Below are 22,930 nucleotides of genomic sequence, written 5' to 3'. Positions count from 1 at the left end.
CATAGTTAAAAGAAATAGAGGGAAGCTCCGAGACAATAAAAAGTGTAAAAAAAATCAGAAAAGACTTTGAAACACTCTGAACACGAGTATAATATTAAAAAAAATTGGGAATAAGCGAGGACAAGTAGCTGAGGGACCCCCCCCCCTTTCTCTCTAGTTATTTACTCAAACTCGCATATACAAGAGAAGAAATTCTTACTAATCAAAATATTGCGAGCAAAAAGCATGAGCTGACATTTTTTTAAATATTCAAAACTGATAGAGAGACACATTTTGAACAATTCATGAAACATAATAATCATTCATTATAGCTACCAATCGGATTGCGACAAGATCTGAGAATTAGAAATTCATTAAAAGCATAAAATTGTATAACATTAAAATAAGACGGGCGCAACGCATGAGCTAAAGCTTTATATACCCAAGGCTCGACATTAGCGGTGGCCCGGTGGCCCGGGGCCACCAAAAATTCATCTCGGGCAACCATTATTGATAAAATGTTAAGTTTTGGTGGCCCGAATCGGGAAACCAATAATTTTCAAAGTAGCGCAATTTTTCTCCCATTTTTGCACGCATTTATCAACTTTCTACAGCTCAAATTGCAAGCCAGTTCGTCATGCGCCCTTTTTGTTGATCTACACACAAATACACACACAAAAAGTTTGCATATTAGGCCTACAGCTATAGCATACAGTAGCTATTATCCAGCCAGCCGCGCCGGCCGGCTGGCGTGAGCTTTGCATGAAGCCACTGCATACAGCTGTGCTCTAGATCTAGCTCAGCTTATTCAGACTCAGGGAGCTGCGATAAAAATGTTGCTGCTGAGAAATCTTCCACAGAACTTTGAAAATCTAAGTCAAAGTCACCTTTTACACCAATGAAATGCAATTCTACAGTCTATATTACGAAAATTTGGTGTACCCTGATTATTTGCAAGCATTAAGAAGAGGAATTATGACCTCTCTTTTGACTCAAAAAGACCGATTTCCACATGAATTAATACAGATAAAAACACATAGACAAGTACATCACAGTCCCACGTGTGCATTTGTATGTATGTTGATACTTGGTTTCTTTCGAAGCTGTGTATTTTCTAGCCTTAAACAAACAGACAGTTTCTTTCTTTCTTGTTTATAAATGACTTCTTAAACCACTCTTGAGAAAGTAAATACTTTGGGAAGGCATTTCATTGAAATGAAATGTGATTTTTTTCCCAACATTTCGGCAAATATAGGGAAGGACTTTTCTCACACTTTTTTTCCAGATATAGTTTTTGCCATGTTTTTTTTTTTTCTTTCATTTTTTTTGACAGTGGTTAAACCAATTATACCCCTTCCCATTGAATATGCCTGATTAAAAAATATATTTCTACTGAAAATAAAATAATACAAACTAAAGGATATAAAAATAGAAATGTGCCATTCCCAAAAGGTAAGTGAAAATTATTTGCTTGGCTTTTAATTATATTCCAGTCAGAATAGACTGTTGCCACAGCTGTTAAAAAATATATGTAATGGCTTCTTAATTTTCCCCTTTTCCCCATTTTTATATTAACTTTGTTTTATTAATTTTTCTTTCATTTTCTTTTCTTTTTTCTCTCTAATTTTTTTCTTTTCTGTTTTTCTTTTTTTCCCTGTTCTTTGTTTTTTTCTTTCTTTTGTTTTATTTCACTTATTTCTTTTATTATTTTTGTTTTCTTTTTGTTATATACTTTTTGAAAATTATTTTCGTTTGTTTCCCCCTTTTATGCATTGTTCCAATTTTGCAGCATATTTTTCTGTGATTTTCTCCTTCTATAATATGCTGCAAAAGAGAAAACAGAAATAAACTGGATTTGGGGCATGCATAATCTAGGTTTTAGGATTCAAAGAGGAAGGAAGGATAAACCATTATTTTGTACTATGTATCTATCTGAGTTTGCTATGCACTATTTATTTACTTTACCATTATCTCTATACAGAGATTTAAAAAAAAGTCCACACAACCTGCGAACAATACAATTCATTTATTCACTTTCAATCATTTCATTTTTAGAACGATAGAAACAAAATTAGCAAAGTAAAATAACAGCAAACAAGGTTTACATACAATATGTATAAAGTGAAAGTAACTTAGTGGTAGTGGCTGCAGAATTAATATTTCAGAAGTTTGTTTTATTCATTTTTAATGTTTTTCTTTATATTTTTCGGGCCACCAAACTTTAATATCGGGCCACCAAAAAAAATTATTTGATGGTTTTGGTGGCCCGAATGGGCCACCACCAAAAAAAGTTAATGTGGAGCCTTGATATACCAATTAAAAATTTGGACATTTTTAGCGCTTTCGGTAGTCATGAAAAAGATTCATATTTCATGAAAGCTCAAATCCCGAGGAGGAATGATTTTTATTAATTGACTTAAAAAAGGCTGTTCTAATTAAGCCCCATTTAATATTTGATTACAAGTCTCGTTAAACAGTAAAAGAGGAAAAAATAAAGCATATTGTGTTCCTCAATTCTCTTTCTCTTTAACCCTATTTTTTTTAATTTTTTTTAATTTTTTTTTTTTTTGGGGGGAGGTATTTTGGTTTAAAAAAAAGAGAAAAAACGATAATTGCTGGCTAGTGGGTGTATAGTGGTAGGGACACCCCGCCCCGTAGTTACGCAAACATGGGACCAAATGATCCTACTTGTTCCAAGGCGAAACTTGTGCAATCAATTAAATGTTATTTTAAAGAAAATTAAAGCTTGCGCTGTTTAAATTCAATCTCTTTCACCTAAATTTGCGATGAATGCTAGCATTATGAAATATATAATTATCAACGTCTGGCGAAAAGAATAACCAACCGATCAGCTGACGAGAACGCGTATCACGTGATCTGCATATCAGCTTCGATCGCGAGTCAGAAGTGAAGAGCAACTGGCAATAAAATCTGGAAAAAGTCGTCAAAATGTAAGTTCCCCTTCATTTCTTTCAATTTTTTTTTATTGTTAACAATGCTTTAACTTTCTTAAACAAAAATTTAATGAATAGACAGTACGATAGCTCGTACTTGTGTTATAATACACAAATAATCATCTTCACAAAGATTTCTGACACAAAATACTACAGATGTCGCCTATGAGGTCCATACATGTAATGTTTGGACCTCATTGGTACTAGGAGTGATTGGAGAGAGTCTCCCATATTGGCCGTGCGCCTCTACTGTTATTCAAACTAATACCGTATTCAACGTTCTCGCTAACACGCGTCACGGTTGGCGGGCGCCGACAATCCTGAAAATTTTCAGGGCAAATCCCCCAACCGTGAACTTCCCCGACAACCGTGGCCGACAACTGTAAAACAGGTCTAGATCTACACAAAAATGAATATATAAAAAAAAAACTATCTGTTTTTCAAATCCTATAATAAACTTGTAGATTATTTCGTCCACGATTTCTTCCCGGGATTTCTTTGACTCATAATGAATAATAATAATACAAAACATTTATAGGGCGCTTAATACGGGCGTTTCTAAGCGCACTGTGTTCTGAATTTAACTTTACATGGGGGAAAAAATATTAAATGGGCATATTAACACAAGGTGTGACAAAAAAAAAATCATGAAAAAAGAAAAAAAAAATACTAACAGATGAAAACTGGTGTGCACCTCCAATGACCGACCCACAACTGGGATTCATTGATTGAAAAGGTATGTTTTGAGCAGGGCCTTAAACTGACTGACGGACTTGGCACTATGCATGTAAGAGGGTAACTTGTTCCAAAGAGAAGGGGCAATAGAAGAAAAAGCCCGGTCACCATATTTTGTAGAAGTGCGCGGTCCAGGAGTTAACTGCAATGTAAATGATGAACGGAGGGGTCTTGAGGAGGTGCTAGAACGTAAAGAAATGAGATCATGCACCACTATGCTGTATACGATGCGACCTCGACTCGAGGCCCATTTTAACTCTCTTTCTCTTAGTCTGATGTAGGAAGCCGCTGGAAGTGCGAAGATGTTCACCTCGCATTTGCGTATCGCATTGCTCAAAAATAAAGTGAGAGAGAGGTACCGTGGGTACTGGGTTGGGCAATGTAGTTCAGATGTTACGAATTTCAGTTGATATTGTCACTTATTTTGTCAAAAGTAAAGTGTGTCAAAAATAATATAAAAATTTGATCGAAATTTAGTTTCATCTCGTCCCAGGCACATGAATTCATTGAATGCATTTCTGATGACACTGACCTAGAGTGAATTGAGAAAATTATTAAAAGATCACGTTAATAATGACAAAGCCACAGGAATGGATTGATATAATGTCCAACTCATTTACTTACAGCAAAATGATTTATTCACATTTATATTCTGATTTTACTCCATAATTTCCAAAGTCTTGATCTCTACATCGATCTTTAGAAAGTGTTGATTAATTTCGCGAGGGCTTGTCTACCAAGTTCTGTGCCACTGCTCTCGCGCTCGCAACGGCCACATACAGAATACAAATCGCACATGGCATCAAAATCCTTGATCCGCGGGGATCCGAGTCTTCCAAAATTAGATGGGATACAAAACCGATTTAATTTGAATGCTTTTTTTTTTCAGATATTCATTGAATCTGTTATAATTTTTATAAGTAATAATCTTTATTAATATTATTCACACTTTTATCATATTACGACTCATTTTTAATGTGAGTTATGCGTACAGTGTATTTTCATTTGTAATATTGTTCTTTATTAAATAATGCCAATTAAATAATGAACGCACCTGTCACGGTCCTGAGAAATGTTTTTAGTCATCACAGTGAATGCTTCATGAATTTGTTGTACAATTGCTTAACAACTACGATTTAAAATTAAATATTATTTGAAATTAATTTGTGTAAAGGAGAAAGAGAATAATGGGAGGTGGTCGTGGGCAATTAAATATTATTTGAAATTAATTTGTGTAAAGGAGAAAGAGAATAATGGGAGGTGGTCGTGGGCAATGTAAATGAAAATGATGGGATGTTTGTGACTTTGTGTGGGGGAGGGGATTGGCGAAAAGAAGTCAATGTTCGGAGCGAATGAAATTAAAAATAATTTATGGATGTGTCTACTGTGATTGTGGCTGCATAATCTTTATGGCGATTGGAAAATCAACCCTTGGTCGGGAGGGGTACGTGATTCAATAGATTTCGATAGAAGTACACATTCAAAAAAGTGGAATTGACAATTAATTCACAGATATTCATTTCAGGGGCCGCGGAAACAGGGGGGGGGGCTGGGTGGGCTTCAGCCCCCCCCCCACTTTTTTCCCAAACCATGTACAAAAACATAAAATGGACCACCTGATTGTGTTTCTTGCATGGTCAGCCCCCCCCCCCCACTTTCAAGACCTTTCCGCGGCCCCTGCATTTCAAGTACGAATTATTGAAGTTGATATGTGTGAACGTTTTAGAGGATATGTATTTCATTTGTTCACGCCCACATGAGTTGCTAGTATAATTTGAATATCGTTGGATGAATTTTTCAATTTCACTTATGTCTTTATATGTTTTATATCGGAATTGTGTTTTATATAGAGTTATCTTTACAACGGTGTTAGCCTAATTACTGCGAGTGGATGGTATTTATGAAATGAGTTGGAATGTGAACGAGACGCCCCAAAGCCGATGTCACGTGAACTTCCTGGGTTGAGCCAATCATTGTGCTTGAAAACGGGTTTCCCCGAATTCCCGCCCTTGGAATGTGTGCCATGTGCTTGACCTGTTAACCTGTTGTTTGAATGCCAATCAGCTGGTTTCGTGACCTCAAATATTCTTCATGTTGTTAACGCTGAATGGGCCGGGGCTATAAAATTAAGAAGATCTTAATGACTTTTTTTTTCATTTTTAATAATCTGTTCGTGAATTTCTGTAACTTAAAAACTGATGCAATTTATTGAATCACGTACGTACCTCGGTCTTCCTACTCATGGTGCAAGAAAACATTTAAAAAAATTTAAATCTCCAAAATATACGTGTAAAGAAAGATTATTCAGCCGTCAGGCCGTCATCATCAGTAGTAGTATAGACATGTCTATAAATATGCATTCGCTTCAAATATTGACTTCTTCACCTATCCCACACACACATACGATCTCAACATCCCCTTGTCATTGTCCACACCACGACCCGGCCCTCCCCTTTCGCTCTCTCCTTTCGACCATCCTAGCTACAACCCCCCCCCCCCTCTTCAAAAATATTTCTCCCGCTCGTTATGGGCACATTCATTATTTCATAGGTGAGTATAGAACAATACAAATGAACATAGCAATAATTGACCGTGATAAACAAATCTTGATTGGATATTATTATTATAAACACCATCAACAGAAGTCTTATGAGAGTTATAGTTTCAGTGAGTATCTGAAAACAAAACAAACAAACATGCAAATTATATAATTTGGGGACCCCGTCTCATGAATACCGATGCCCATTATTTGGAAACCTCAGAAGTTTTCTTCCGAAGCTTCCAAATAAAGTCGGAACAATCTTTGGATTTAGTAAGGGCCACGGCCGCGGCGCAAGCTCAAGTCAAAGGGCTACGCATGCGGTCCGTAGATGTAGGCGGTCATTGATATAAAAAGCAACACGCATTCACAAAATTAATCGCACTTTCTAAGGACGCAGCGATCTAGACATTGGAAAGTATGGAGTAAATTTATCGATGTCATCGATGTGAATAAATCTATAAACTGTAAGTATAAAATGAGAATGAATTTAAATCATTTCCTTCAGTTTGACTTTTTGAAGTTATCAGTACTTGCCTTTCTGCTTCAATCGCAATTCACGCAACCGTTACGGCTGTGTGGCCGGAGAAGCATTAAATAGACATAAAATGTGGTGCATTTAGCAGCAATCTAAGCTCGTCGATATTGACGATATTGACACCCCCCTCCCGTACCCTCCCCCCCGTGCATGCACGCACCGAGGCCGCTGCGCGTCTTGCGTCGCTTCGCGCCGCCAAGCGTCAGAATGAACCTTTATATATATCGTTATATCGAGGTTTTTACCTGACTGCTAAGAAAGCACGAATGCCTGTGAGCAAGCAACCAGGGGACCGACAGCTTAAGGTCCTCTCCGAGGGACCTGGTAATGAGGATAAATGCCTTACCAAAGGGCACTAGCGCACCACTTGGGAATCGAACCCGGGTCACCGGAATCCGAAACCCCCGCTCTACCGACTGAGCTATCGCGCCTCCTGGCGAGAACGTTGACCGTATTCATGGTAATACTTGGTATTCTTATTCACAAAGTCAACTCAAGTCAAAGTTGTAACTTGTTATACACATTAGCTTCGTCTTCTTCTATATCAGTCTCAAAATTGGTGATTTAGAGCCATTAACATTTACATCCTCACACCTATTAAAGGGATACTTAGGGAGTATACTGAACGAAGTCATTATGACTCTGTATTCAGTTTCAAATTTATCATTATTTTCCTTCTTCATAGTCACAGAGGTAAGAGACTCTGTCTGGACAGTGTGATAATTCACTTTCATGAATTCAATTTGGCCCGCGCGGTGTAGCTAGCACTTAGCACTAGCAGCTGCATGAGTTGGTAGCTAATCGGCATGTGATCGTGTTGCAAGTTGAATTGTCCGACTCGTCATCATCGGCGTAATTCCCTCAATTTACCTCCAGGCTCCAACTACGTCACTTTGTTGTTCATTTCATCATCATTCTCTTCATCTTCAAAATCATCAATTTGAAAATCCAAATCTAGATAAAATTCTGGGTTTTCTTTCATTTCGTGATCGAAGTATTCAGTGACAGTGTGGAGAAAACGTACCCTCACAACAGGTTTTGCATGCAAGTGGAGCTTCACGTGGGAGAGCCAATCACGCCTCTCGTACAGAAAGTGACATCATCAAATTCAAGTCAATTCAGAGACCGATGCGAGGCATATTTCGGAGAGGCAATTTAGCGTTTTTTAATCGGCGATTTTCACCTTATGTATTATTTTTGGTATTTTTGAATGACCCACTGATAATCCCCACATCATTACCTTTCCATTGATATATAATAAGACCACATTCATAATAAATATATTTCTCCTTTAAATAACTGGCCTGGGTGATTGAGGTTTTCCATGGTTCGTAACAGGGGTTTGCCTTCTCCAATGGTTTTGCCTCATGAATTTACAGGGTTCTCAACCCATCAGGAAAATTATCTAATTTCTTTCCAGCCAGGGAATTTGGTTAAAAAAAACACCTCAAATCAGGAAAAATGCCTCAAATGAGGGGAAAATCAGGGAATTTTGATTGGCACAAATGTCAAAAGCATGGTAGTCAGTCAGACTTATATTTTTATTGCATATCCAAACAACATCCATTGAATGACTGGTTATGGTGGTACTAATTAGCTTTACATTGTTTTTATACTGAAAATACATATAATTCAGTGCAACAACATATAAATACATGCAAAACTGGGAATGGGTTTGAATAATTTTCACAGGGAATTCTTAAACTTCATCAGTGGAAAATCAGGGAATTTGTTTTCTTGAAATGCTGGAAACCCTGTTTTTATAGTAAAAACTCCCTCTTTTGCATTTTCACTTGAACTGTAAAGTCACCCATATGCATGTATTATGTGTTTCATATATTTACAGATAGCATGGATGTAAAGCAAGAAACGAATGGATGGGAGTATTGCTCAGTCGCAGGAGGAGGAAGGACTGTTGATCCTTCATATCAACAACAACAACAAGGTAACGAAGCGTTATTGTATGTTTCATGGAATGTTTTGTGTGCACAATGTAGCAATGGCAATGGAGAGTGGGCCTATCTTTGCATTGACCGACCTATATTTCATAATAAACACGAAAGTGATCGTAAAATAATAATTAAAGATGTTGTAATCATCAGCACTTTGATTTACAAATAAGCATAGGGCTTGGCAATATTTCTATTTATATATATAAATCATTTTGTATCTCATATAGGATATTCATATCTTTATGTAGTGTCAATCATAATTGACAGTATTTTGGCTTCTATGTTCTCCATGTCACTCTCCACTTCACCACTTTCTGTTTTTCTCTCTACCTCACTCAATTTTCTCTTTCTATTTGGAGGACATACCCCCCCCCCTCTTTCCATTACTCTCATTTCTCTCTCTCTATTCTTCTCTCTCCCTCCTCCCCTATGCTTATTTCTCTCTTTCTCAAACTTCTATTTATGAGATTCATCTTTTAATTGGAGATAAGTTTTGACATAGAATACTGTAATTACGTTCTTATTCATTTGCCTTGTTATATCTGTATATTCTACTTCATGAATTTTTGTAAATTGACCCTTTCAGCTTGTGCTGCTGGTCAATTTTTATGTGCATATATACCAATAAATAAAATAAATAAATAAAAACAAATTTCCCTTTATGTGAACTAAGTTACCCTTGATTTTCTTCTATTTTAACTGTTTATACAAGATCATATTATTACCACCATGAAAGGGGAAGTAAAAGAAAGCATGACCCACGCTGATATAGGTCAAGACCAATTTGCAACAGAGGGTAAGATAAACTGATTTATGTATGTTGCTTCTAGAGCTAGCTTGATCAGTGTTCAAAGGTCAAGTCCACCCCGGAAAAAAATTGAATCAATAAAGACAAATCGAACAAGTGTAACGGTAAATTTTTTATCAAAATAGGATGTAAAATAAGAACGTTATGACATTTTAAAGTTTCGCTCATTTTTCACAAAATAGTTGTATGCACAACTCAGTGATATGCAAATGAGAGAGTCAATGGTGTCCCTCACTCACTATTTCTTTTGTTTTTTATTGTTTGAATTATACAATATTTCAACTTTTACAGATTTGACAATGAAGACAATGTACGTAATAATTCCACATGTTGAGGGAGACATAAATCTTTGTTTCACATGACAGTAAGGAGAAAGTTAAAATATTTAATATTTCTTATGAAGTACAAAAGAGATAGTGAGTGCATGATGTCATCGGTCCCCTCATTTGCATACTGACCAGGATGTGCATAGAAATATTTATGTGAAATTAAGCAAAACTTTCTTAATTCACATCCGATTTTCATTAAATTCTGTTATGCTTGTTGGATTTTTCTCTGTTTATTCAAATCAACTTTTTGTTGGGGTGGACCTGTCCTTAGGTTTAGAGCATCGTTGATCATACTCATTCTTAATCATTTTCTTGCTATTTATCTTTTTATACTAGGTCAAACCATCGAGGTCAAACAGGAAGTAGATGAAGTTGGGACTGTCACAAATACAGGTCTAAACCAATGGATCACACAAGAAGAAAGTAAGTCCAAGCTATTTCATATTTGTAAGGCGTAATAGAGTCTGAACCATAAACAAGCGTTGTCACTGTGTTGTGCAAGAAACTTCTTCTAGGGCAAAGGTTCTAAAAACCTTTATCTTAACCCTAGGTAATTTTGAAATCCTTCTTTTATTCTTTGATTTTTACTTTTTTACAGAAAAATACAGCTTTTTCAAACTTTGATTTTATTTTCAATTTCTCTGATTCTATATTGAATAGTGATATTCCATGTATGCTCTAGAGCTAGCTAACGTTGGGGCACAGAAAGAAAACCCTGCTTGAACCTGGATCAGAACGTGTAGCAAAATTTATTTCTGGGTCCTGGATTAGGCCAGAACTCTGGGCCATCCCCGCTGTGCCTAGAAGCCTGGCCTCACTCAGCTTGGTGCATGCTAGTGCTGGTGCACTTTTACCCCTCACGATGTTAGCAAACTAATGTCATTTCAATTTTTGTTTGATTTTATTCCCAAGAATCGATCTTTAACCTGCTTTTTAACCACATTGAGCATTAGCAACAGCATTTTTGTCTCACCTGCATAGCAGAGTGAGACTATAGGAGCCGCTTTTCCGACGGCGGCGGTGGCGTCAACACCAAATCTTAACCTGAGGTTAAGTTTTTTAAATGACAGCATAACTTAGAAAGTATATGGACCTAGTTCATGAAACTTGGCCATAAGGTTAATCAAGTATTACTGAACATCCTGCCTGAGTTTCATGTCACATGACCAAGGTCAAAGGTCATTTAGGGTCAATGAACTTAGACCATGTTGGGGGAATCAACATCAAAATCTTAACCTAAGGTTAAGTTTTTGAAATGTCATCATAACTTAAAAAAAATATATGGACCTAGTTCATGAAACTTATACATAAGGTTAATCAAGTATCACTGAACATCCTGCATGAGTTTCATGTCACATGACCAAGGTCAAAGGTCATTTAGGGTCAATGAACTTTGGCCAAATTGGGGTATTTGTTGAATTACCATCATAACTTTGAAAGTTTGTTGGTCTAGTTCATAAAACTTGGACATAAGAGTAATCAAGTATCACTGAACATCCTGTGCGCATTTTAGGTCACATGACCAAGGTCAAAGGTCAATGAACTTTGGCCATAATGGGGGTATCTGTTGAATTACCTTCATAACTTTGAAAGTTTATGGATCTGACTCGTGAAACTTGGACATAAGAGTAATCAAGTATCACTGAACATCCTGTGCGAGTTTCAGGTCACATGATCAAGGTCAAAGAACTTTGGCCACGTTGGGGGTATTTGTTGAATTACCATCATATCTCTGTAAGTGTATTGGTCTAGTTCATAAAACATGGAAATAAGAGTAACTAAGTATCACTGAACATCTTGTGCGAGTTATAGTAGTTTTCAAAATCAGCACTGCTGCTATATTGAATCGCGTGATGCAGGTGAGACCGCCAGAGGCATTCCACTTGTTTCAGCCTTGATCTTGATTTGAACGACGGTATCGAGATCGAAGCCAAAATACAGCCATTTCTGTTGCTAGATGCGACTTAAAACGAGGTCTAGGATCAATTGAGTAAGATATTTAGGAATAGATTTTATCTCAGTTCACTCATGGATTTGAGGTATTGGTTCACATATTTTTGTAATTCATTTGGTATTTTTTGTCTTGCCTGCATCACAGAGCGAGACTATAGGCGCCGCTTTTCCGTCAACATTGACATCTTAACCAAAGGTTAAGTTTTTGTGAACCTAGTTCATGAAACTTAGACATCCTTCTCGAGGTTCAGGTCACTTGAACAAGGTCAAAGGTCATTTAGGGTCAATAAACTTAGACCATGTTGGGGAAATCTACATCAAAATCTTAACCTAACATTAAGTTTTTGAAACATCATCATAAGTTAGAAAATAGATGGACTGAGTTCATGAAAATTGGATGTAAGGGTAATGAAGTATTACTGAATATCCTGCCAGAGTTTCAGATCACATGGCCAAGGTCAAATGTCATACATGTACCATGTTTGGGGAATCAACATCAAAATCTTAACCCAAGATTAAGTTCATGAAACATCATCATAACTTCGAAAATGTATGGACTTAGTTCATGAAAATTGGACATAAGTGTAATGAAGTATTACTGAATATCCTGCCAGAGTTTCAGGTCACATGACCAAGGTCAAAGGTTTTGCATTATTACATGTGTATCTGCATAAACGTTGGAAAGCTTTGAAGAGGGATCATGGCCCTGCAGTCTTTTTTTTAGTTCAGGGTGTACATTATATATAACCAAGAAAGACTTCCATATATTGTGGTAATTGGTTGTTTCATTTGTGTTCCTACTAGATCAAACCATCACCATCAAGCTACAATTGCTTGAAGATTCAACCCTCACCAATGAAGGTCAAGATCAGTGTACCACACAAGGTAAGATAATTGATTCATTGATTAGATTGGCGTGTATGCACTGGTAATAAATGGCTGCCTGACAAGGTTACTCCCCAGGGAGTGGAGATGGTGAGCTTTATGTGTGGAGCAGTGATGGATTCAATGTCTGGGGAAATAAACTTGTAAAGCACTTAGAAACACAAGTATTAATCAATGCATGAAAGTAATTATTATGATCTGTTATTGTTATCTATATTTTAGTTCTAGTTTGAAAAAAGGATGCTTTGAATGATTATTTGCTTGCTTTTTTTTCTTTGCCTTCTTATTAGGTCAAACTATCATCATCAAACAGGAAGTAGATAAAGACATGACCAGCCCCTATACAGGTCAAGACCAATATACCACACAAGGTAATATACACTGGTTCTTGTAGCTAGATTGATTGATGTTTGAAGGTTTTAGCATGATTGACCGTTATCAATCTGAATTATTTTCTTTCTGTTATTTGTTCATACTAGATCAAACCATTACCGTCAAACAGGTAGTAGATGAAGACATGACCAACCCCGATAGAGGTCAAGACCAATGTACTACACAAGGTAATATACACTGGTTCTTGTAGCTAGATTGATTGATGTTTGAAGGTTTTAGCATGCTTGACCGTTATCAATCTGAATTATTTGCTTTCTGTTTATTTGTTCATACTAGATCAAACCATCACCATCGAACAGGTAGTAGGTGAAAACATGACCAACCCCGATACAGGTCAAGACCAATATACTACACAAGGTAATATATCGTGGTTTTTGTAGCTAGATTGATTGATGTTTGAAGGTTTTGGCATGCTTAACCGTTATCAATCAGAATTATTTGCTTTCTGTTTATTTGTTCATACTAGATCAAACCACCACCATCAAACAGGAAATAGATGAAGACATGACCAATCCCGATACAGGTCAAGACCAATATACCACACAAGGTAATATACACTGGTTCTTGTAGCTAGATTGATTGATGTTTGAAGGTTTTAGAATGCTTGACCGTTATCAAACTGAATTATTTTCTTTCTGTTTATTTGTTCATACTAGATCAAACCATCACCATCAAACAGGAAGTAGATGAAGAGATGACCAACCCCGATACAGGTCAAGACCAATGTACTACACAAGGTAATATACACTGGTTCTTGTAGTTAGATTGATTGATGTTTGAAGGTTTTAACATGCTTGACCGTTATCAATCTGAATTATTTGCTTTCTGTTTATTTGTTCATACTAGATCAAACCATCACCATCAAACAGGTAGTAGATGAAGACATGACCAATCCCGATACAGGCCAAGACCAACGTACTACACAAGGTAAGATAAACAGTTGCGAAATCTGGAAAGCAAAAAATTCCAATTTATTCTGTGTACAAACTAAAGGAATCACTCTTCTAATGACGTTATGGTTTTGAGGCCTGTGAAAAAGTTTGCAGGATTGGAGCTTTTCTCAAACAAAATACTCAGTTGGCAAGCAGCAAAAAATGCATAAATTTTGTATTTCAGCATGGGTTAGTATAAGATTAATCAAGTATTACTGAACATCCTGTGCAAGTTTTAGGTCACATGATTAAGGTCAAAGGTCACTTAGGGTCAACAAACTTTGGCCATGTTGGGGGTATCTGTTGAATTACTGTAATAACTTTGAATGTTTATCAGGGCCTGACCTTTACTTTTTTTTTAGGGAGCCAGCCGGGCTCCTCAACCACTTTTTTAGGGAGCCCGCAAGGGGTTCAGGGAGCCCAAGTTTATCACATTTTTTGGGGGGTCATAACAATGGTCAGTATTAAAACACACCAACACAATTCCTTGTTTTTATAATCATCAATACCAGGTGTATTATTATTAAGCAAATGTGAGGATTAACTGAACTGAAGAATTAATCTTACAGCAATTGACTTTTGTGAAGCCCTTTTGCTACAGTAACAGTCTAACATTGGACTTCCGGTTTTATCAGAATGAGATATAGCACTGGATAAGTCACTCTTCCTCGCTTGTCTGTTCAAATTTATATTCATTCAATCTTCAATATTGCTCAACAGATTGAGCAAGCAATAATTAATATCATTTGCAGAGAGGAAAATAAATGACAAAAACAATTGAAAATGCATTTAACCACTAGGAATACACTTTTCTTTCAGAACCTTCCCAAAATATGATATTTTCATCCTTTGCTCAATCTGTTTCATTGCATATTCAATTTCCACTCAAATCGACATTCATCTCATCCATTATTTCAGAATAGACATCTTTGTTTACATTAAACTCAGCCACAGGCACTAGGAATGCCCAAGGGGCTCATACAATGACCCCTGCCATGGGGACATACCATTGTAACCAAGCAACACAGGCTCAATGTTGACAGTTACGAGGTCACTCACTGTTTTTATGAATGAACTTTCTTGGCTGATACTAGAAAAACTTAAGGAGCAAGCCGGGCATTTTGATTTACTTTCTAAGGAGCCCGCCAAGGTTTTAGGGAGCCAATTGCCACCGGGCTCCCGCTAAAGTCGAGCCCTGTTTATGGATCTGATTCATGAAACTTGGACATAAGAGTAATCGGGTATCCCTGAATATCATGTGCGAGTTTCAGGTCACTTAGGGTCAACAAACTTTGGCCATGTTGGGGTTATTTTTAGGAATTGTCGTAACTTAAAAAGTTATGGATCTAGTTCATGAAACATGGACATAAGAGCAACCATGTATCCTTGAACATCCTGTGTGAGTTTCAGGTCACATGACCAAGGTCAAAAGTCATTTAGGGTCAATAAACTTGGGTGTATTTATGGAATTGTCATCATAACTTTAAAAATTTTATGGATCTAGTTAATGAAACTTGGATATAAGAGCAGCAAGGTATCCCTGAATACCCTATGTGCGTTTCAGGAACTTGGCCAAGTTCAAAGGCCATTTAAAGGTTAATGAACTCTGGACGTGTTGGAAATATGTGTTGAATTGACATCATAACTTAAAAATTTTATGGATCTAGCTCATTAAACATCGACATAAGGGTAATCCAAGTATGAATGATTGCCTTGCACATGTCTTAGGTCACATGATCATTGACATAAGGTCATTTTGGGTCAATGGAATATTTTATTATCATATAATTGTTTTCTTCTGTGAATAGTTAAAACAACACAGTTCTTGTATAGCACATTATATTCATTCATTTGCTGTTTTCAAAATCAGCACTGCTGCTATATCGAATTGCGTAATGCAGGCGAGACTGCCAGAGGCGCTCCACTTTTTTGTTTGTATATTGATATAAAACCATCCAGATTGAGTTTTCATTCTTTTTTCTTATTTTTCAGGCCCTGATAATTTTTTTTTTTTTTCAGATTTCTAAATGTTGTATAAATTTGGACATATGAAGTTTGTTTAGGTTCTTTGTAGTTAAAAGAAAATCAGGCACCTTTTCTTTTTTTACTTATGGTGAGTTGGTAAAATGAGTGCAAAAATGGATCGAAAATATGCCTCTTAAAAAAAAACTTTTGGTAGCCAGCATCAAGCCACCAAAAGTTAGCATTTTCAAATAATGGGGGCCCAACGGGCCAACCTGGTGACAGCTTTACACATTAAGATCTATGACAAAAAATTATTTGGGTTAAAAAAAGGACCACATAATAGCATAACCAAAGCACCTTTGATCTGATTGTGGGGAAAAGAGTTCCTTCAAGTAACAATTTGGGAGTAAGTGAGGAAGGATTTAGAAAAATTGATGATTATCAGATCAGGGGTGGATCCGGGATTTTCCGAAACGGGGGGGGGGGGCACATTTTCCTGATGAAAAATTTGACAAGCAAACAAAAAAGAGGGGGGGGCACACTTGTGTAAAAGCAGCATTTTTATATTGAAATTGTTGATGATGGCTCTTAAAAGGGGGGGGGGAGGCACCGACCGGAGGTGTCCCCCCCCCCCACATCCGCCAGTGGTTTGATGTAAACCATAGTAGTAGGTAACGATATATTAACTGTGATACATTATGTGAGGAAATTACAGATGAGTGCTATTTCTTTTTCTTCTCTGCAGATAAAGAGTTTAAGAGTGAAGCGGACAAGAGACAACCTAACGCAACGGAGTGCAGTGGAGAGAAGGCACATCGATGTTTACAATGCATGAAGATATTCACGGATGAGAGCACTTTAACTCTATATCTTAAAGCATGCCTTGGAGGAGAAGAATTCGTTCGCAGTCATAGACCAGAGCTAGATATGAGCTTTCAGTGTCCCTATCGAGATAAAATTTTTGATTGTGATAGTAATCTAATGACCCATGTGGGAACGCTTGGAAATAGAGATAAGCCCTTTATTTGCTGTCATTGTACGAGAAGTTTTGCCCAAAAGGACCTTCTTAAACATCATATCATGACAACACATACTGGAGAAAAACCTCATCATTGCTCTCAATGTGAGAAGGGGTTCCCAACAAATAGAGATCTTATTCATCACGTGAGAACACATACAGGAGAAAAACCTGATCTTTGTGAGAAGAGATTTTCTAGAAAATTCCATGCTGGAGAAAAGCCTTATCATTGCTCTCATTGTGAGAAGAGATTTTCTGAAAAGCGTTATCTTACTGTTCACCTAAGAACACATAATGGAGAAAAACCCTATGTTTGCTCTCATTGTGAGAAGAGATTTTCTAAAAAGAGTTATCTTACCCGTCATCTAAGAACACATACAGGAGAAAAACCTTATCATTGCTCTTGTTGTGAGAAGAAATTTTCTCTCAAGGGTAATCTTGTCCATCATATACGAACACATACTGGAGAAAAACCTTATGTTTGCTCTCATTGTGAGAAGAGATTTTCTAAAAAGAGTCATCTTACCCGTCATCTAAGAACGCATACTGGAGAAAAGTCTTATGCTTGCTCTCATTGTGAGAAGAGATTTTCTGAGAAAAACATATTAACCTATCATGTAAGAACACATACTGGAGGAAAACCTTATCATTGCTCTCATTGTGAGAAGAGATATTCTCAAAAGTATCATCTAACCCTTCACATCTTAAGAACACATAGTGTAGAAAAGCCTTATGCTTGCTCTCATTGTGAGAAGAGATTTTCTGAGAAAATCACATTTACCCGTCATGTAAGAACACATACTGAAGAAAAACCTCATGTTTGCTCTCATTGTGAGAAGAAATTTCCTAAAAAGAGTTATCTTACCCGTCATCTAAGAACACATACAGGAGAAAAACCTTATCATTGCTCTTGTTGTGAGAAGAAATTTTCTCTCAAGTATAATCTTGTCCATCATATAAGAACACACACTGGAGAAAAACCTTATGTTTGCTCTCACTGTGAGAAGAGATTTTGTAGAAGATCCAGTCTTACCCTTCATCTAAGAACACATACAGGAGAAAAACCTTATCATTGCTCTTGTTGTGAGAAGAAATTTTCTGACAAGGGTGATCTTGCCCATCATATAAGAACACATACTGGAGAAAAACCTTATGTTTGCTCTCATTGTGAGAAGAGATTTTCTAAAAAGAGTTATCTTACCCGTCATCTAAGAACACATACAGGAGAAAAACCTTATCATTGCTCTTGTTGTGAGAAGAAATTTTCTGACAAGGGTAATCTTGCCCATCATATAAGAACACATACTGGAGAAAAACCTTATGTTTGCTCTCATTGTGAGAAGAGAGTTTCTAAAAAGAGTCATCTTACCCTTCATCTAAGAACGCATTCTGGAGAAAGGTCTTATGCTTGCTCTCATTGTGAGAAGAGATTTTCAGAGAAAAACACATTTACCCATCATGTAAGATCACATACTGGAGAAAAACCTCATGTTTGCTTTCATTGTGAGAAGAGATTTTCTCAAAAGAGTTGTCTTACCCGTCATCTAAGAACACATACAGGAGAAAAACCTTATCATTGCTCTTGTTGTGAGAAGAAATTTTCTCTCAAGGGTAATCTTGTCCATCATATAAGAACACATACTGGAGAAAAACCTTATGTTTGCTCTCATTGTGAGAAGAGATTTTCTAAAAAGAGTTATCTTACCCGTCATCTAAGAACACATACAGGAGAAAAACCTTATCATTGCTCTTGTTGTGAGAAGAAATTTTCTGACAAGGGTAATCTTGCCCATCATATAAGAACACATACTGGAGAAAAACCTTATGTTTGCTCTCATTGTGAGAAGAGATTTTCTAAAAAGAGTTATCTTACCCTTCATCTAAGAACCCATACAGGAGAATGACCTTATCATTGCTCTTGTTGTGAGAAGAAATTTTCTGACAAGGGTAATCTTGCCCATCATATAAGAACACATACTGGAGAAAAACCTTATGCTTGCTCTCATTGTGAGAAGAGATTTTCTGTGAAAAACACATTAACCCATCATATAAGAACACATACTGGAGAAAACCCGTATGGTTGCTCTCATTGCGAGAAGAGATTTTGTAGAAGGGCCAGTCTTATCTGTCATCTGAGAACAAAGGAGAAAAACCTTATTGCTCTCATTGTGAGAAAAGATTGTCTCAAAAGAGTCATCTTACCCTTCACATAATAAGAACACAACACATACTAGAGAAAAGCCTTATGCTTGCTCTCATTGTGAGGAGAGATTTTTTGAGAAAAACACATTACCCATCATGTAAGAACACATACTGGAGAAAAACCTTATGTTCTCATTGTGAGAAGAGATTTTCAGAGAAAAACACATTATACCCATCGTGTAAGAACACATACTGGAGAAAAACCTTATGCTTAATTGCTCTCATTGTGAGAAGAGATTTTGTAGAATGACCAGTCTTACCCGTCATCTAAGAACACAGGAGAAAAACCTTATTGCTCTCATTGTGAGAAGAGATTTTCTCAAAAGAGTCATCTTACCCTTCACATCATAAGAACACAACACATACTAGAGAAAAGCCTTATGCTTGCTCTCATTGTAAGGAGAGATTTTCTGAGAAAAACACATTACCCATCATATAAGAACACATACTGGAGAAAAACCTTATGTTTGCTCTCATTGTGAGAAGATATTTTGTAGAAAGACCAGTCTTACCCGTCATATCGTTAGTGATTCTTACGAAGCAGCTCAAACCTAATTTTCGGTCAAATTTTCTAAATTTATTTGTTTGCATATTCTAAAAGTCTGTGATTCACTCTATCGATTTGCCAAATTTCAGATCAAAATTTGTATTATGCAAAGAATAACAGCATATTTAATTTTTTTTACCCCCTCCTTGATTATACAAACTAGCCCAAACCATACTTTGTGTACTATAAAGATTCTGGAATGGCGCGCTCAGGTCAAAGACCCGACCTAGATGCTGCAAGTATGCGGCGTGTATGTGCTTTGCGCAGGGTTTGTGCCTCTAAAACATCATGCGCATGGCATGAATGATTTCATGAACTTGCTCAAGTCCCCTTTTTGGGGGGGAAATTGGCAGCTTCTAAAATGCACAGATGTACTTCTTTTTAAATATTTAGAGAATGAATTACAAATTGCGGACAAAACTCTGCATATTATAAAAGAATAGTATGTATGCTTTAAATTAGTTGATCTGGTTTCTTTAAATGCGTGAAGTTTTGAATTTCTGAAACACATTCAAACGTTGGACAGGATTATCTCAAAATAATGTTTTCGAGACCAGCCGAGGTTTGAGCCAGTTCGTAAAATCACATGATATAAGAACACATACTTGGGCAAAGCCTTATGCTTGCTCTCCTTGTGAGAATAGATTTTTTGGAAAGAGCGAACTTACACATTAGAAAGAACACATACTGGGAAAAGCTTTATGCTTGAAAAATCTCTTTACTACTTATGTTAATGTTTTGCGTGAAATTAAAAAAAAAGGTACTCTAATTGATTAAATAATCATTTTTTCACTTTTTGTAGGATTCTGATCAGTTGTTCCCCACAATCATTATCATAAACTTGTTGTATGTAGTTTGGTTGTTTTGAATTTTTTTATGTATTTCTTTGTTTTTGCACTTTATGTTGTATTGTTTTGATGAAAATTTTTGGCAACTCTATTCTGACTGTTAACCAGATGAAATGAATTGAGTTTCATCAGTGAAAGTAAGAGTAAATGATATTTTGCATTCATTTATACACGCATTCACGGTTTTGAGCAATTTTGGGTCTGACATGCAGTTCTGTGATGTATTATTTTGAAACTGCGTAAGCATTTGTTACAAATTTGTTCTCAAAACCAAATTTCATGCACAAAGTCAATACAAAATGTGTTCTTAGCAAGGCTTCCACAATATTTACACATAAGATTTGGCTCTCGAGAATTGTTTAGTGATTGAGACCAAAAAGTACGATTTCATGAATAAATTAACATAATTAAGTAGTGTGAATAATAGATAGAATAATAATAGATATTATATATCACTTTCTGGGCGTCGACTGTCGACGCCCATTGACAAAGGATAATCCTCTGTGCTGCAATTCCCATGCTTTCTACCATTATGAATTTTTTTGCCGTTACATGCGTAATCCATATAGCCAAGATCGCCAGAGAGTGACAAGACTAAATATACCCCGGCTCTGATTACAAAGTGAAAATGTATGTGACCAAAACAGATCCATCTCAATTTATTTAAGAAATTAAATGATTTTTCAGTTGGATATATTTTGAAATTGTCACATGAATTTGTTTTATGCACGTATCAGAACTTGCAGAATAAGACTCTATGAAGTTTTTTCAAGTTATCCTCTTTGTGACCTGATATACAGCCAGTATTTCAGATCGTATCATAATAATAGCTGGATTTATAAAGCGCTTTTTGCCCTGGCTTTAGCTCGTGGTAGTATCATATAAAGTATGGATTTTTATTTTCATTTCACTCATGTAAATGGCACAAGAAGCAAAAGGTGTTTACACGTCAGCTCATTGCTCATTGTGGTTGATATTGCAAATAAAATTGTGAACTAATTATAAAACTTGTCAACTGGATTTACTTTTTATTGCATTGTTTCACATCCTCTTCAGGTGGGACGGGGGTGTTTCATAAAACTGTTTGTTAGTTACGAATGACTTTAAGTACAACTGGTGACCAATTTTCTGTCCTAAATTATGTAGCTGGCAAGAAAAGGTCACCAAGGCCACTTCTTACAAAGAGTTATGATTGATCCAACCAATGGTAAGTGTCATAATTTTGTTTACAGGAAATTTGCAAAATGTCCTGTGTGACAAAGGCAAACACACCAAATTGTCAAGAAATCAATTAATTAAAGAAAATACATCATATCTTGAAATATTCTTGAACAAACATGTATTTTTAGATGTGGGTGTTGCTGGCTTTCCGTGGTTGAGTTTGATCGGATCAATCGCAATTCTTTGCAAGATAGGGCCCAGATGTTTGTAGAGTTGTTTGTAACTCTTAACAGTTTTATAAAAACCACACTCTGATGCCATGATGTGTGTGTGTAAGCTAGGATACCAAGTATCATAAATCATGAGAGTAGAATTTCAGGTCGTTTTACAGGTATTTAAAAACTACACTACAAAAACTCTGGTGTTGATTTAACACCAGCCTGGTGTTCACACGAGAGAAGTATTGAAACAACACCAGTTCAGAATCAAACCGATGCTGTTTCAACACGAATTGGTGTTGCATAAACACCTATCTGGTGTTAGACCAAAACAAAACTGGTGTTGTTTAACACTGAGTGTGGACATATGTAGATTCCAGGCTGGTGTTTAATTAACACCAAAGTTTTTCCAGTGTAGTGGGGTCTTTTCAGTTGGATAACGGTTATTCTCATTGGAGCAGATCAGTTAGAGTGAGGGTTTTGTCGATCCATGACACTAATGAATGGTGTACAGAATGGGGGCCATGGACTCTGATGGGCCCTCCAACATTTTCATGACCAAGAAAAAAGAAGGAAAGGAAAAGGGGTGAAATATTTTATTTTGTCTCGCCTGCATATAGCAGCGCGAGACTAAAGGCGCCGCTTTCCCGACGGCGTTTTGAATCAAAGTATATGGTCCTATTTCAGGAGACTTGGAAACAAATATTACTTAAATAACACCCTGTATTGTTTCCTGTCACATGACCAAGGTCAAAGGTTATTTAGGGTCAATGTACTTTGGCCATGTTGGGGGTCGTTGTTGAATTACCATCATATCATAACTGAAATTTTATGGATCTAGTTCATGATATGTGGACATTAGGGTAATCAACAAGTCTTATGTATCATGATCATGAACAACTGTTATACATGTAGGCAGTGGCGTAGACAGGTTCGTACACCTGGGGGGGATGACTGGGCTGCCAACGCTAGTG

At 36.6% G+C, this 22,930-nt stretch overlaps 1 protein-coding gene across 5 annotated transcripts; it reads left to right on the top strand.

Moving 5' to 3' along the window:
* Positions 1 to 8,595: 8,595 nt before the first annotated feature.
* On the top strand, positions 8,596 to 19,004 carry LOC129271761 (zinc finger protein 271-like). Of its 5 annotated transcripts, none has more exons than XM_064106718.1 (10): positions 8,596 to 8,690; positions 10,171 to 10,257; positions 12,592 to 12,672; positions 12,963 to 13,043; positions 13,152 to 13,232; positions 13,342 to 13,422; positions 13,532 to 13,612; positions 13,722 to 13,802; positions 13,912 to 13,992; positions 16,708 to 19,004. In XM_064106718.1, exons 1-10 carry the CDS (start codon positions 8,597 to 8,599, stop codon positions 18,882 to 18,884), a joined length of 2,925 nt encoding a protein of 974 aa, XP_063962788.1. In that variant the 5' UTR covers position 8,596; the 3' UTR covers positions 18,885 to 19,004. The 5 variants fall into 5 exon arrangements, with proteins under 5 accessions (XP_063962788.1, XP_063962790.1, XP_063962791.1 ...); XM_064106719.1 differs by lacking the exon at positions 8,596 to 8,690 and adding an exon at positions 9,411 to 9,493; XM_064106720.1 differs by lacking the exon at positions 13,532 to 13,612.
* The last annotated feature ends 3,926 nt before the right edge of the window (positions 19,005 to 22,930 follow it).

Source organism: Lytechinus pictus, chromosome 11 (assembly GCF_037042905.1).
Source record: "Lytechinus pictus isolate F3 Inbred chromosome 11, Lp3.0, whole genome shotgun sequence".
NCBI lineage: Eukaryota > Metazoa > Echinodermata > Echinoidea > Temnopleuroida > Toxopneustidae > Lytechinus > Lytechinus pictus.
Note: the sequence above shows the minus strand (reverse complement) of the source record. Positions and strands in the feature narration are given on the sequence as shown.

Coding starts and splice junctions, on each gene's coding strand:
- LOC129271761 (XM_064106718.1), top strand. CDS start 8,597: ATGGATGTAAAGCAAGAAACGAATGGATGGGAGTATTGCTCAGTCGCA. Junction 10,258..12,591: donor ATGGATCACACAAGAAGAAA/GTAAGTCCAAGC, acceptor TGTTCCTACTAG/ATCAAACCATCACCATCAAG. Junction 13,613..13,721: donor AGACCAATATACCACACAAG/GTAATATACACT, acceptor TGTTCATACTAG/ATCAAACCATCACCATCAAA.